This window comes from Esox lucius, chromosome 18 (genome assembly GCF_011004845.1).
Source record: "Esox lucius isolate fEsoLuc1 chromosome 18, fEsoLuc1.pri, whole genome shotgun sequence".
Taxonomy (NCBI): Eukaryota; Metazoa; Chordata; class Actinopteri; order Esociformes; family Esocidae; genus Esox; species Esox lucius.
In genome coordinates, this window is record NC_047586.1 from 1,335,456 (window position 1) to 1,351,795 (window position 16,340).

At 43.1% G+C, this 16,340-nt stretch overlaps 3 protein-coding genes and 2 non-coding genes across 16 annotated transcripts in view; 3 read left to right on the forward strand and 2 right to left on the reverse strand.

Moving 5' to 3' along the window:
- Positions 1 to 927: 927 nt before the first annotated feature.
- On the reverse strand, positions 928 to 4,719 carry zgc:153284 (SH3 domain-binding glutamic acid-rich-like protein 3). Its single transcript, NM_001310974.1, is given in 3 exon segments — positions 928 to 1,118; positions 2,975 to 3,142; positions 4,506 to 4,719. Coding segments are annotated over 3 exon segments (276 nt in total). The 5' UTR covers positions 4,551 to 4,719; the 3' UTR covers positions 928 to 1,055.
- Positions 4,720 to 6,007: 1,288 nt separating this feature from the next.
- Positions 6,008 to 8,304, forward strand: rps12 (ribosomal protein S12). The gene is made up of 6 exons (XM_010883097.2): positions 6,008 to 6,073; positions 6,198 to 6,244; positions 6,704 to 6,820; positions 7,363 to 7,465; positions 7,780 to 7,881; positions 8,207 to 8,304. Exons 2-6 carry the CDS (start codon positions 6,231 to 6,233, stop codon positions 8,267 to 8,269), a joined length of 399 nt encoding a protein of 132 aa, XP_010881399.1. The 5' UTR covers positions 6,008 to 6,073; positions 6,198 to 6,230; the 3' UTR covers positions 8,270 to 8,304.
- On the forward strand, positions 6,528 to 6,606 carry LOC114829502. Its single transcript, XR_003777417.1, has one exon. It is a non-coding gene; the product is annotated as a small nucleolar RNA SNORD101 (small nucleolar RNA).
- LOC114829451 lies at positions 6,968 to 7,050 on the forward strand. Its single transcript, XR_003777368.1, has one exon. It is a non-coding gene; the product is annotated as a small nucleolar RNA SNORD100 (small nucleolar RNA).
- Positions 8,305 to 9,483: 1,179 nt separating the features above from the next.
- eya4 (EYA transcriptional coactivator and phosphatase 4) overlaps positions 9,484 to 16,340 on the reverse strand; it is a 53,044-nt gene continuing 46,187 nt past the window's right edge. For 2 of the 12 annotated variants that reach the window (XM_020056474.3, XM_020056472.3), the window contains exons 16-21: positions 16,050 to 16,108; positions 15,317 to 15,477; positions 14,866 to 14,980; positions 14,584 to 14,705; positions 12,774 to 12,874; positions 9,484 to 10,941 (exon numbers count right to left, since the gene is read on the reverse strand). In XM_020056474.3, coding sequence (XP_019912033.2) covers positions 10,861 to 10,941; positions 12,774 to 12,874; positions 14,584 to 14,705; positions 14,866 to 14,980; positions 15,317 to 15,477; positions 16,050 to 16,108 — 639 coding nt within the window. In that variant the 3' untranslated portion in view covers positions 9,484 to 10,860. Of the gene's footprint in view, positions 10,942 to 12,600; positions 12,702 to 12,773; positions 12,875 to 14,583; positions 14,706 to 14,865; positions 14,981 to 15,316; positions 15,478 to 16,049; positions 16,121 to 16,340 lie in introns of all 12 variants that reach the window. The other 10 variants (XM_020056470.3, XM_034287906.1, XM_020056467.3 and 7 more) reach the window with 7 other exon arrangements.

Below are 16,340 nucleotides of genomic sequence, written 5' to 3' on the forward strand. Positions count from 1 at the left end.
GAAACTATACAACAAAACATAAATGCATAAAATTTTTGTTTTTTTAAATATAAATGTGGTAATTTTGCTACTCTAGATTTTGTCGAGACGATAAACTGTAAAAAAATAGGTTGAGACTTGCAGATTAGATATTAGATTTTCACATAACTTTAGTTATGAGCATAGACTGTATGATATATTTGGATGTCACATGATTATAATGTTACTTATCAGTGACTGGAGCTAACTGAGGTGATACCAGAAAGGACAAAACGCTAGGAGTGACACGAATGACAGCGCCAGCACGGCCCACCTGTCACTCAATAGGCCATGCCCCCTAATTATAAGACTTAATATAATTTAAATAGATGAGGTATAAAAAAATGCCCCCCCTCCACACACAATTGTCAAAAGGGGAACATATACAGCAATATACACCAAAACCATTGTTTGAACCAGGTTGTAAACATGTTTATTTCTGCTGTAAAGTTGGGCATTTTGGCATAGAGATCTATGGAGATTGCTCCCTTTTGCAGCCAGACTCAAGTGGCCATTAGATGAATTGCAGTTTTTGGCACTTCTGGGTGGGCTTAATATTTCAGCCTCAGAGTTTCCCCTCGGGCGTCGGCCACACCAGGACAAGTCTAGCGAGGCCACACTTCCAGTCTCGTCTGGCCCATTTGGACAACCAACAAGCCGGTGGTTTAAGGTCAGCCTAGCCTAGGGTTTTGTTAGCCTAGGGCTAACGGCGACTAGGACACTGCATTTCAGGAAGCCTGTTGGAAGCAATAGTGAAGGCTTATGTTGGAGGGATACAAGCTGGACCGTTCAGCAAGAATTTGTCATAGTTTAAAAAGTATATATGTTATGGGAACAACACAACCATGAATACTGAAAACTGGATTGACATCCCCTTGAAAAACAGAAAGTATGAGTCAATACCAACCTGAGAGAACAAATGTAAGGAGTTTATTTTGCTTTAATAGACAACTGTATGTGTTTTCTTTTAGAAACTCAAATGTCCTTCAGTCACTCAGTATCCTCTTCAACTCTTCTGAATGGACTCAGCTCCTCGGCTACAGCTTGAAAAAGGCTTCTCCTTTTCCAGCCTCAACTGCCTCATAAAATGCAGAAAAGTCCTGCAAAGATGGAGAAATGGAGTGAGAGTAGAAGGGATGATGAGAGAGAGAGAGAGAAAGATAGAGAGAGAGGGAAGGCTATCTGATTTACTAGGAGTGATACTGATGCAAATAGATGGAAATTGGAGTGGTCAGATGAATGCACAACACACAGATTTATAGTTCACACAGAAAGAACAACCAGAGATGTAATGTCAAAACAAGAAAACTTTCCATAACGCTCCCTATAGTTTCAATGCATTTTTTAAGTGTCAGGTCAAATAATGTGTAAAATATTAGTGAATCTCTGTGTTTTTTAATTGTATTTCTTAATCAATTAATTGTTAAATGGGCAGGTCCAGAATTCAGACACAGGACAGCTATAGGCTGTACTGTGCTTATACAGGGCTGTGCCCCAAATCTGCTTTGGAGACATTCCAATATAGGACAGTTACAGGCCATGCTTTGTTGATATGAAGTCCTTAAAGGGGTGTGTCCCAAATCTGCTTTGGAGACATTCCAATATAGGACAGTTACAGGCCATGCTTTGTTGATATGAAGTCCTTAAAGGGGTGTGTCCCAAATCTGCTTTGGAGACATTCACGCACTGCCTCAAGACAATAACTAGTTTTATTTGGTCTCTGCTTTGTAGTGTGTTTATGTGTATGTTTGGGCGAGGTGTGCATTACTTTGTGTGTGTGTGTATGGGCACGCCCGCATGACTGTGTGTTGGGCAAGGTGTGTGTGTTTACTTAAAGCCAGTGGGTAATGTAATTACTGACTGCCTTGCTGGTCCTTTCCAAAACAGAGCTTAGGTTCCAAATTTGGCACCCTATTCTCAACCTAGACCTGTTAAACAGAGCTTATGCTCCAAATTTGGCACCCTATTCTCAACCTAGACCTGTTAAACAGAGCTTAGGCTCCAAATTTGGCACCCTATTCTCAACCTAGACCTGTTAAACAGAGCTTATGCTCCAAATTTGGCACCCTATTCTCAACCTAGACCTGTTAAACAGAGCCCTGACAGGTTCCGCTTGGGGCAAATCAACCCGGAGAACCAGGATGTGACAAACTTTTCGCTTTTATTTAACACATAATCACACATGGCTGAAGATTTTGAATTACAAGACAACTCATAGAAACACACAAACAATGTAAAATTTGAATGTGAATATGAATACAAATTTACTATAAACTCTGATGTGATAAGTGTAGAAGGGGGTAAGAGTGTAAATGTCACAGTAATGAATGTAGAAGGGGGTAAGAGTGTAAATGTAACAGTGATGAGTGTAGAAGGGGGTAAGAGTGTAAATGTCACAGTAATGAGTGTAGAAGGGGGTAAGAGTGTAAATGTCACAGTAATGAGTGTAGAAGGGGGTAAGTGTGTAAATGTCACAGTGATGAGTGTAGAAGGGGGTAAGTGTGTAAATGTCACAGTAATGAGTGTAGAAGGGGGTAAGAGTGTAAATGTCACAGTAATGAGTGTAGAAGGGGGTAAGAGTGTAAATGTAACAGTGATGAGTGTAGAAGGGGGTAAGAGTGTAAATGTCACAGTAATGAGTGTAGAAGGGGGTAAGAGTGTAAATGTCACAGTAATGAGTGTAGAAGGGGGTAAGAGTGTAAATGTCACAGTAATGAGTGTAGAAGGGGGTAAGAGTGTAAATGTCACAGTAATGAGTGTAGAAGGGGAAACTGGTGACAAAGCAGATAGCAGTGTGGTAAATTAAATCTAATTTACTGAGGAGCTTTTTGGTGGCAGTTAGACTTACCCCAAAACTGGTATGGTATTTTTGTGTTAGAGACACTAAAGCTGGTATAGTATTTTTGTGTTAGACACACCCCAAAACTGGTATAGTGTTTGTGTTTGTTAAACTCACCCCACAGTATTTGTCCCCGTTGAAGATTTGTGGAGGCAAAGCAGTGGGGTTTCCTGCTTTCTTCCTCATCTCCTCTTTGCCACTGGGCCCCTGGGTAATGTCCACAGCCTGGTACTTGATCTTCTTTGAGTCCAGGAAGGAAAAGATCTGACTCTGCTGCTGCTTCAGCTGATGGGAGGGAATAATATTAATACTAATTACTTTAACAGGAATAACAGGAATAACATCAGTAACGTTAATTATACCAATACTACTACTATTAATAATAATATCATTAATATAATTAATAATGATTATACTGAATTTAATAACAAGAACAACTGAAGTAACTATAATCATCTTGACTAATATGAATTACTTCTTTATTTACCTTAACCCAAACCTTATGTGGTGCAGAACTGAGCCTGTGTCACATATGATTACATTATGACAATAATCACCTTTATACTGAACACACAAGTTATCTGTGTCACATATGATTACATTATGACAATAATCACCTTTGTACTGAACACAAGTTATCTGTGTCACATATGATTACATTATGACAATAATCACCTTTATACTGAACACACAAGTTATCTGTGTCACATATGATTACATTATGACAATAATCACCTTTGTACTGAACACACAAGTTATCTGTGTCACATATGATTACATTATGACAATAATCACCTTTGTACTGAACACAAGTTATCTGTGTCACATATGATTACATTATGACAATAATCACCTTTGTACTGAACACAAGTTATCTGTGACACACGACTTCCTAGTCATTTATATTTTAGCTTTTTGATCAACGGTTTGAGGGCTCAACTACAAGCACAGAAAGATTGAAATTAAGCCTTGCAAGCCAAGTTTATATCCACTGGCAGATCCTGGCCTATATCAGCCTTTATCAGCCTATGTCAGCTTATATCAGCCTATGTCAGCTTATATCAGCCTGTATCAGCCTGTATCCGCCCTAAGCAAAGCCACTTACAACAAGTGTCTTCAAATTCAGACTGGCCTTGAACCAACACACAACACATCAAAAACAAACCCTGGCTGGAATTACTTAAAAACATTAATTTTAAAGGATGTTTAAATAGTCCTACAGGCATCCGCATTTATTCATTAGCAGGAAAATGCCTCAGTATCGCCATCGATACATTGAATTCCCTGGCCATTGAGCTGCTGCCTGAGGGTGACTCAGGTAGAACTTAGACATTAAAGAACTAAAAGCACTCAAAATCCAGTTTATTAGTCTATTGATTAAAGAAGTTGCAAACAACTATATTGCAAGTTAGTAGGAAAAGCTTTGAAACAAATATCTCCATGTGGTAGAGCAGGAACTCCTGACCTCATACGTTTCTCAATAAAGCATGCTGCATCAGTCCGTGCTAGTAACAAAAACAGTCAACATTATCAAAAGAAAGGTCAATCAAATAGATACATTTTCTCCTTCTAGACAGCACTCAAGTACAGAGGCTGAGTTCTGAGGGTAAGTGAGGTTTCGCCAGGTAAAGGAATGAGGAACACATACCTCTCTGGAGCCGCTGATACTGCTGAAATACACTACGATAGACATGATAGCTGTGTTACAATGGACCAACACAATATCATCCAGTTACAAGATAGTCCAGGTGCGTTTAGGTCTGTTTTCCAGGTGTGTGTTGTGGGAGAGCAAGCTCCTTGCGCGTTTGTGTCTGGGAGAGTGTGAGAGTGAAGACATGTAGAGGTGCTGTTCAATGTGTTGTAGCAGACCAGGTGAGCAGGTTTGGACATGGTTTATTTGTTGGCCACTCCTTGAAGGGACCAGATTTTAAAAAAAACTTGAATTGTCAAGTTTTACCTTATGGAGACTTCAGTCTCACAAGAAATCAGAAAATATGCTTCTGAAAGACATGTATGTTATTACTTACACAACAGCAGTTTTAACACATGTTGTCCAAGCAGACTCTCTGCTAGTCTATATCCATTTCTAAGCGATTTAGAAATAGTGGCTAGCCTTAAGTTATAAATTAGCAAACAACAGTAATATTATACTTAGCATCCAGCATCTGTATGCTATGAATTGTATGCTAAGAATCCAGACAAATTCTGGAAAACAGTAAAAGCTCTGAAAAACAAGTCATACACTGCTCTGGTAAAACAGATAATTTTGGTTACTGGAGTTATAAGAGATACAAATACTATTTGTGGAAAACTGAGTTTGGGTACAGCCAGATCAGCAACAGTGCGCTGTCCTTTCTGTGAAGAAAAGTCAATAATCATGCATGCAGATATGGAGAAAAATGTTGATGTTAAAAACCAAGGTTTTTCTCAGAGTCTTCACAGAAAACAAAATACTTGATGCCTTCCTAGCTATCAACATAGGAAAGACAGAGATTTATATGTGACTAATATTTTCACTTAACATGAATTTTTGGGGGCATTTCCAAAGTGGAAAACCTCCCATGTTCTGTCTCTAAAATGTCTCGCCTTGCGCAGTCATTGGTTAATATGCAGTTGTGCTCTTTTTGTATGTGACAATTGCACACTGAGAAAACATCAATCTTGTTTTATACATAACTTCAGACTTCATATCAACAACTTCATTGGTTGGGAATGATATTGCCAAAGTTTTGGATGAGAAATAAAACTGCTCTATATATTCGACTTGGTAGGTTCTGTTGCCCATAAGGACATTTAAATGTTTGATAAATTACTTTTTATGGTTAATTGTGATTGCTTTTCTTAATTTACGTGTATTTTATATTTTATTTATCAAATGTAATGTATTTTATTTTTATGAATGTAACTTCAAATACCGGGCACAACTGCAAAAGAAAAGTAATTTTCTTGTATACTGGCATCCCTTAATTTAAGCAAAAACATTTTAAATTAATGCAAATATACACCTAATGTTTTGTTTAGGCAGTGTAACTTCAATTATGTTAAACCAGCTAAATATGTGGGATACATTCCACATGTGAAATTGTACGAGCTTCTGTGCCGTTCACTATTCGACAGGCAAAATCATGGATACCTATGTTTGGGGTCCTTCTAGGTTTAAAGGAATGTCGCTGACTACATGACGTCCTCTTTACCCGCTGTCAGAGAGGAGATTGGGTGGGTTTTTTCATCTTGTCAGATAATCTCTCGGATTTTTTAACCATCCTTTCTTTAAAGTTTCCCACTGTTACATTGTTATCATGGCTAATAACTTTTCTTTAATGTTTGGTCAATATTGCAGAATTTTAGGTCCCCCATCCATCGCTAATCTACAATGGCCGAGGAAGGGTAAGCATGCCCGTTTCACACTGTTCAGTATGGAGTCAGTGTTAGAACCCAAACCTAAACGGTTTAAATCACTTCTGAAGTTTGTTTCTGAAAAAACATATTGTTTTTTCGTTCACTTGCAGAATTCTAATATTTGAACGTTCATGTCGTGACTCCGCTGTCGTTACAGTCCTGTAGTTTTTTTATTTACATGGGTCTTATCCTGTTGGCTGCAACGAAGTAGCTTTGTATGTCAGTGCAGGCTAATTCGGGAACTATGAAGTTGTTGATTTTAATTTCCGGCGCTTGTATGATGATTTTCTTTCTTTAGTCGGATACCCCTTCACTCTTAATCATGAGTGAGACTTTTAAATCTGACAAGCTGGATACACTTCAACCTGCACACCTGTGTGTAATAGTTATGAATGGTAGACATCTGACCCCCCCCTCTCCAATCTTTCCTGCTCTTCCCCCCCTCAGCATCGCTGCCGGAGGTGTGATGGATGTCAACACCGCTCTCCCCGAGGTGCTCAAGACCGCCCTCATCCACGACGGCTTAGCCCGCGGTATCCGTGAGGCAGCCAAGGCTTTGGACAAGTGAGTCTGACCATTTGACTTAAATGCTGCCCTATTCCCTATTGTGGTGTACTAGTTTTGACCAGGGTTAGGATGTAGTCGAAGGTAGTACACTACATGGGGTGTAGGGGGTGATTTAAGCCTGATTGATTGTTATTAGCATGGTGAGGTATTGCTGATGACAGTTTGGCTCCCTCTACTGAGTACTGTGAGGAAAACGGCCATCGTTACCCAAGTCTGTCTGAGATACTGTCTCATTGGCACCCTTCTCTATGTCAGTGGTTCTCAAGCATTGGGTTGGGGACCCCTCATGGCAGTTGATCTTTACCGGCAATTGTAGAGCACTGTTTGCACACTGACCTTTTTTCCTTGGTCAAATGAGAATTGCAGTATCCCCTGTTTGAGAATGACTGCCCTATGAAATGAACTGCACTGCTACCACAGACAAACAAGCTGTAGGGAATAGGGTGCCATTTGGGACTTAAGCCATGCCGCCATCAGTTAGGCATTCTGTTTTGATCAATGACTCCTGACTGCTAACTTCTGCATGTTCCTGCTTTCAGGCGCCAGGCCCACCTCTGTGTCCTTGCGGCCAACTGTGATGAGCCCATGTACGTCAAACTGGTGGAAGCCCTCTGTGCCGAGCATCAGATCAATCTAATCAAGGTGAGTACCTCTACATAGGTTCAGCCTGGTCTGGATTGTGTAGTTCTTGGGTGCTCTTTAAAAAGGTAAGGTTTCTTATTGTGGCTGCTGAACTGATGATACCGCCATCATTACCCAGCGCTTACTGGAATTCTAGCAACTCAGCGAGTTGCTTCAATAGCGACCTGTTGTCAGTACAGTTCACTGCTTTAGAGCAGAGGGCTGGGGAGGATTGTCATTCAGGGCCCTTCAGTTTGGCTGCTGCCGCCTCACAGACCTGGGTAGCAACAGCCCTCTGGTGGGCAGGTTGTGAACCCCTCCTCTCTCCCTGCCAGGTTGATGACAACAAGAAGCTCGGTGAATGGGTCGGTCTGTGTAAGATCGACCGCGAGGGGAAACCCCGGAAGGTGGTGGGCTGCAGCTGTGTCGTGATCAAGGTGAGGACCGGTCGCCTTAAAGGGGGAGGGGTCTTTTAGAGTGACGTTACCGGGTTTGGTGGGGCTAGTGTGGTCATGCCAGTCAAGTGTGAGTATCATGCTGTCCGTGCCAGGCACCTGTTGAATTCATTTGGTCAGAGTCTGCCAGATTACGAGCCCCTGCACCTCGCTGTAGTGTCTGGGGTCCCAATGAATGGCTACATTCACTTTTATTAGGACTAGCCTGGTCACATACAGGTTTGTTATTGCAAATGGTTAAGCATGTAACAGTTTTATTGAACTGTTCTGTAGCTATCATGCTAACTTCCCCCCCTTCCCCCAAAAGGACTATGGCAAGGAGTCTCAAGCCAAGGACGTGATTGAGGAATACTTCAAAGCCAAGAAATGAGGTGTCATTTTCAATAAAGGCTTGTGGAAATGAAATTTGTCTGGCGTTTGATTGTGTCCACTCAGGACCTAATGTGTTGTGAAAGATGTTTAAAACAAGGCACTGCTTGACACTGAAGGAAAAAAAATAGGTCTATTGAATACATTTTGACTCAAATGCTAAGCTTTAAAGGGCACTTCAGCCTGAGGGGCGCTTACGTGGTATGTCAGATTTCTAGGGCAGTGAGGTCTTTTTATGCATCCAAAAGCATGTACTATTACATCAGTGTGTTGAAGGGTGAGTGGGATCTGAATGTGGTCATGTTCCATATGGTGCTGATAAAGCTGCACATCAGTTTTATATTTGGAGGGCCTTGGTGGTGCCATCGGCTGTCTTTCAGAGATACTGGTTTGAAACGCCCGGTGATTTCTGCTCGCTTATTGAAAACCATTGCTATGAAAATGCCTTCAGTCACCAGTGAAGTCCTGTTCATTGCCTACTCATTAAACATGGCTCTCTGAAGGCCTAATGCAGGCACTTGTTTGGGGACATGTGGTAATGGGATGTGTCCAGCAGTTAGGACATGGACTGGTTTACTATTGACCACTTCAGAAAAAACTGTGGGACCTTTCCTCATGGGACCTCAGTCCATAGTTATCACTTGCCTCTGAAAGCAGCTTACAGCCTTCATGTTATTGATTTGACCGCCTTTTGGAGTAATTTGGTCATAACTCTTATCATTTAACGGCCAGTCTAGATCATGGGTGTCAAACTGGTTCCACAGAGGGCCAAGTGTCTGCAGGTTTTTCCTATAGGGTGGTTCCCAGTTCAGACCAGGTGAGGGTGGCATCTAACCAATCAGTAACCTAATTAATCAAGTACAAGGTGAGAGCGGAAACTTGCAGACACTCTGCCCTCCATGGGACTGTTGGGACCCCCCCCCCCGGTCTAGATTAGCATAGTGAAATGGAAGTGGGCAGTTCTGTTGGTCTAGTTGTAACTTTGGTCAGGTCATTGCTAATGTTATTTGGTTAGGGAATCTGCTTTCCTGGTAAATCAAATTAACTTCTGTTTTCTGACCTTAATCTATCATGTAGATATACAGTACATGTCTCAATCCCAAATCAAAGTGAATATGCTGAACAACAGTATATTTAACGGATTTGTCATAATTGCTGAAAACAAGAATTTGGGGGGGATTTCATTGGTTCATCTGGCTAATCTACTACAAAATGTTTCATTTGCTGCAATTCGAGTGTGGCTCAAATAACGACACGAGGGCTTTTAAGTTTTCATTTTGTTCTTTTATCTACATACATACACATTTCCAAATAAACAAAAATTGACAAACACACAGCATGTTTATAAGGCACAACACATCATGACGCACATTCTCCTTGTCCCACAAAAATGAAACCTTACAAAAAACAAAAAGAACCCCAAAAATTAAGTTTATTTTCCATCACAAACACCTTAAACATTGTTGAAATAAGGGCTGTGAAATCATTTACATGAGTGACTGACTGGTTCAGACCAGGTCGTAGAATGCCTGTTAGGAGGGAAGATAACACTTAACTGTTGAGGCATTGGTACACTACCTTTAAACTAGAGCCTTATGAAGCCTTAGGGAGCCCTACGAAGCCTTGGGAGCCCTATATGAGATCCCTATGAATCTTTTAGGGAGCCCTATATGAGATCCCTATGAATCTTTTAGGGAGCCCTATATGAGATCCCTATGAATCATTTAGGGAGCCCTATATGAGATCCCTATGAATCTTTTAGGGAGCCCTATATGAGATCCCTATGAATCATTTAGGGAGCCCTATATGAGATCCCTATGAATCTTTTAGGGAGCCCTATGAGATCCCTATGAATCTTTTAGGGAGCCCTATGAGATCCCTATGAATCTTTTAGGGAGCCCTATGAGATCCCTATGAATCTTTTAGGGAGCCCTATGAGATCCCTATGAATCTTTTAGGGAGCCCTATGAGATCCCTATGAATCTTTTAGGGAGCCCTATGAGATCCCTATGGCACCCTGGGGGTCTTGGTCAAAGTAGTGGAGAATAGAGTGCTGTTTGGGAGTCTGGATCTCTGCTCCCTGGATACGTTACAGGGAGGTTAGGCCAGCGTAAGGTCAGAGGTCAAAGGTTGAGGCTCGTTCAGCAGGAGTGGATTCTCATCTCCGTCCTCTCCTTGATTTCTCTTCTTCCTCTCCATCGCTCGTGCTCCCTCCTCTCCTCTCTCAGTCCTCGTCGTCTTAAGACAGTTCAGAGTACTCACATCTGGACGTTTCAAAAATCAACAGACACAAATAGAAACGACGACGACGACAACCAAAACGTTGCAGTGCATTGTGGTTGTTTTCTTAAATAGATACAAAAGGAAGAAGGCTGCAGGGAGGGGTCGGGTGGGGGAGGACTACAGTCAGTCTCCCGTTGCCATCGTCACCATTACAGGTAGTAGTACTGGTGTGTGTCCGTCAGTTGCTATAGTAACAGTTACGGTGACACTCCAATGATAAGGTTACAGCCCGTTGCTACAGGAACCGTTATTGAAACAGTCTGTTGCTATAGTTACAGTCACAGTAACAGTCCAATGCTACGGTAACAGTTACAGGTATTCAAACTCCAGTGCTTGGTGTAACGCCAGCAGATCAGAGTGACTTGATATTCTCCAGAAGGGCATGTTGTGCTGTGGAAGGGTGACAGATAAACATCCACGCACGTCAACAGGCAGACAGATGAAGAAGCAGAGACAAATGGGTACAAAGATTAGATACATATGAAGGGACTGACAAACCAAAGACATCAAATCACTCCAGTTGACAAGGCAACACACCAACATCCCGAGTTGTCATGCAAGCCAGCCACTCTACACTAGCCTTCACAGCCATCTAGTGGTCACAACTAGCCACTGTACGCTAGCCTTCACAGCCCTCTAGTGGTCACAACTAGCCACTGTACGCTAGCCTACACAGCCCTCTAGTGGTCACAACTATCCACTGTACGCTAAAATTCACAGCCCTCTAGTGGTCACAACTAGCCACTGTACGCTAGCCTTCACAGCCCTCTAGTGGTCACAACTAGCCACTGTACGCTAGCCTTCACAGCCCTCTAGTGGTCACAACTAGCCACTGTACGTTAGCCTTCACAGCCCTCTAGTGGTCACTACTAGCCACTGTACGCTAGCCTTCACAGCCCTCTAGTGGTCACAACTAGCCACTGTACGTTAGCCTTCACGGCCCTCTAGTGGTCACAACTAGCCACTGTACGCTAACCTTCACAGCCCTCTAGTGGTCACAACTATCCACTGTACGCTAAAATTCACAGCCCTCTAGTGGTCACAACTAGCCACCGTACGCTAACCTTCACAGCCCTCTAGTGGTCATAACTAGTCACTGTACGCTAGCCGTACGCTAACCTTCACAGCCCTCTAGTGGTCATAACTAGTCACTGTACGCTAGCCTCAAAGTCCTCTACTGGTCACAACTAGCCACCGTACGCTAACCTTCACAGCCCTCTAGTGGTCATAACTAGTCACTGTACGCTAGCCTTCAAAGTCCTCTACTGGTCACAACTAGTCACTGTACGCTAACCTTCACATCCCTCTAGAGGGCACAACTAGCCACTGTACGCAAGCTTTCACAGCCCTCTTGTGGTCGCAACCAACCACTGTACGCTAGTCTTCGCAGCCCTCTAATGGTCAGAACTAGCCACTGTATGCTAACCTTCACAGTCCACTAGTGGTCACAACTAGCCACTGTACGCTAACCATCACAGCCCTCTAGTGGTAACAACTAGCCATTGTACGCTAATTGTATTCCAAAGCATTGTACAGGCATCTGTAAGTGCATATTTGTTTTATAATTTAATAGTTATTACTATACAGCTATCATCATTAATGTGTCTGTGGTAAGATTAATTCTTCTAATAAATCTAATCATACTTTGTGACACTAAAACATATAAGTACAAAAAAAGAGAACAAAAAATAAATAGAAAACTAAGCAAGTGCATGAACAGGAAATCCCCAAACCAAAACTCTAAACAAAATCAGAGCTCACACCATGTCACGCAGGAGTAGTTGCCCCTAGGAGAGGCTGATCTGGGGTCAGTTTTTAATTTCCCTTAATAATGGATACATGGGTTACAACTAGGGAGGGGAAACTGATCCCAGATCTGTGCCTACGGGAAACTGATCTCAGAGCACAGCAATAGTTCAAACCGAAACCCCGAAAAGTAACTAAATCCACTACTTCAAAGATAGGCAGACTTGTCCACCAATCAGAGGCCTCACACCACAACACGGCACAGGGTCACGGCGGGTTCAAAGGTCACCTCCGCACGTTTACCTTTAAGGCAGCCTGCTCCTCTTCCACACCGTCCCCAATTACAACATACACTACTTTCCTGCCATATCTCTGCATTATGCGCTCAAAGCAACCCTCTTTACCTGCAACATAAACAAGGAGTGAGAGGTCAAAGGTTAGAGGTCGCGAGGCAGAAGGCGGCCAGGTGACTTTACCTGGCTTGCTGCGTGCTCCTCGTCTCGCCCGTCGCCAACGACAACATAGGTAATGTTAGTTCCAAAGCGGGACACTATTCTCTCAAAACAGCTGTCTTTACCTGGAGACCAGAACACAACATGTCTCCCATGTGGTAGCCTGTCTTAACATAGACACTGCTGCAGACCAGAGGCTTCTGGGTCGCCCACAACGGCCCTGGTCAGTAGGAGGGGTCAGTCAAGGGGAATAGGGTGTCATTTGGTTTAGTTATTCAGACAGAGGTGGAAACATCTCTGTATACCAGGAAAGAGACAGGCAAGAGAGCACACACAGACACACCCAGACACAGCCAGACACACCCAGACACACACAGACACACCCAGACACACCCAGACACACCCAGACAGACACACCCAGACACACCCAGACACAGCCAGACACACACAGACACACCCAGACAGACACACCCAGACACACACAGACACACCCAGACAGACACACCCAGACACAGCCAGACACACCCAGACATTCCCAGACACAACCAGACACACCCAGACACACCCAGACAGACACACCCAGACACACCCAGACAGACACACCCAGACACACACAGACACACCCAGACACACCCAGACAGACACACCCAGACACACCCAGACACAGCCAGACACACCCAGACATTCCCAGACACAACCAGACACACCCAGACAGACACACCCAGACACACCCAGACAGACACACCCAGACACACACAGACACAGCCAGACACACCCAGACACAGCCAGACACACACAGACACAGCCAGACACACCCAGACACAGCCAGACACACACAGACACAGCCAGACACACCCAGACACAACCAGACACAGCCAGACACACCCAGACATTCCCAGACACACCCAGACAGACACACCCAGACACACACAGACACAGCCAGACACACCCAGACACAGCCAGACACACACAGACACACACAGACACAGCCAGACACACCCAGACACACCCAGACACACCCAGACACAGCCAGACACACCCAGACACAGCCAGACAGACACACCCAGACACAGCCAGACACACCCAGACACAGCCAGACACACACAGACACAGCCAGACACACACAGACACACACAGACACAGCCAGACACACCCAGACACAGCTCTGCCATGATTGTTTCATGTTCCACAAACACAAGAGAGCAGTGAATTGGTCCTGATAGTTCTTGTCACACGCCTGGTCACCACGGAGGTGCTTCTGATTAACATGTCAACCTCAATCCGGTCTCTATGGCAACTGTCCCAAATGGCACCCTGTTCCCTACGTGGCGCCCTATGTTGTCAAGGCCCTGGTGGAAGGCAGCGCCCTACATGGGAATAGGGTGCTGTTTAGAACACAGGAGATTCTTGTTGCATGAGCTCAGACATAGAGAGTCTGACCTGAAACGGACCCCAAACCCCAGTCATCTAGGTTTAGTTTTTGCTGTTTTTTACTGCAGGTCTGGGTTCAATTCCATTTATTTTCAGGAAGTAAACTGAAATTCCAATTACAACTGTGTGTTTCCATGAGTGTGTGTTTGTGTGTAGTTACAGTCTGTTTTCAATTAACGAAAACAGGGTGTTTTTACGATCAGAACCCGAAAGCTGTTCTTTCTCGCTTTGTTTTCACAGACACACACACATGTACATACACTCTAACACACACACACACACACACAGAGGTAACCTCTCTGTAACCCTAAACTTCATACAGACATGACCAGTTCAGTGAGGTGTGTGTCTATGTGCGGGTTGAGTCTCCAATGCGCACGTGTTACGTGCGTGTAGTTCTTACCTATTTTGGTTGCGCTGTAAATGTTCTCGACAGGGAAGGCCGATCCGAGACTATACAACAGCACTTTTGCGAGAGCTGGGATGAGCTGGGTGGTTGTCACCAACACATTAACACAGTTATTCCTGGAGGAAGGACAGAAGAGGGAAAAGAGATTTCAGTACGGACTGATCCACTACACAAGTCACTGTAGCTCAGTGGTTCCTGTCCGTGTCAGTGAGCCGCTCAGAATGTTGTCTGTCATTTTGTGTGGGCGTGTCAGCCGTTGTGAAAGAGGCGGGGCACCTGGAGCTGATAATGGACAGGGACTTGAGTGCGTTGGTCAGCCAGGAGTCCGTTAAGGCCTCCACTTCGGCCCTCAGCTGTAGCCACGCGTCCCTCTTAGCCGGACCCAGCAGGCCTGCCGACAGCAACAACAGGCTGGGTCAGATGCTACGTCATCGCCAGGATGCTGGGCGTTTGCGGGTCGTTGACAGCGCAGCTTTTAATGGTGATTTCCAATTAAATCGGCACATTTTACTGTGAATGCAGACTCTTAAACTGCTTTGCAGACAACTTACAATCCCATTTGATGCTGGTAGTACAAAACATTTAGTGTATGTACAAATTATACATACGAATAGACAACTTTCCAAAGGTTTCTCCAAAAATAAAATAAAAGGTTTCTGTTTCCTCTGCTTATGAGGAGCTCTGGGATTGGCTCCTCTCCAGGTAAACTCTCGTTTGATTGGCTTACCCCCCACATTGTTCTGGTAAGTGCTATACATCTCTTTGACTCTCCGGTAGCGAAAGGCCAGTTTCCTCATCCAGTCCACCCCCCCGCGGACACCCGTCGCCAGGCACAGACTTGCGCTGGTCGCCGCTGCATGGAAGCCATCAGTTGCAAAACTGTAAGTACTGCCAATAATAATAATAATGATGTTTTATTATAAAAACTAAGAATAATGAAATGTTTATTATAAAACTGTGATAAAAATTATGAAATGTTTTATTATAAAAACTAAGAACAATGAAATGATTTATTATAACTGTGATAATAATAATGATATGTTTATTATAAAAACTAAGAATAATGAAATGATTTATAAAATCTAAGAATAATGAAATTATTTATCACAAAAACTGTGATAAAATAATGAAACGTTTTATTCTTATAACCTGTAATAACAATGGTATGTTTCATAAAAATTATATGAATACTTAAAAGAAATATATAAAAATGTTAACAATGCTACTGCTACTACTAAGAATAATAATAACTTTGAAACTGTAATTCTCGAAAATAATAAAAACTTTATTTGAAATCCGGTCTGTCAACAGAACATATATTCATGTCAAGTGTTTTGTCTGATTGAAAACTGCGCCTTTTAAGAAGCTGAAGCATGAACTACAGTTCTCCTCTTAATTCAAGTGTTTACATCCTGAACTGTAATGAACGTGTGTAATGTTGAGGGTTGTTGAACACTCACCTTAAGTCCTGGCCATTATCATCAGATGACACATCATCAATATGGACCTGATCACACTCCTGAACACCCACCAACACACACACACATACACAAACACACAAAGAGAAACACCCACCCACAGAAACACACAGGTCTAAGTCTTTAGTTTGTGACACTAGGGGGCAGTGTCTACACAGTGTGTGCAGTGCAAAATGGTCAGAGTGGATTTGTCTATGTGTTTCTATGCTAACCTACCTGTACGTCGTTGAAGAAAAGTGTGTGCGTGTGTTTCTATGCTAACCTACCTGTATG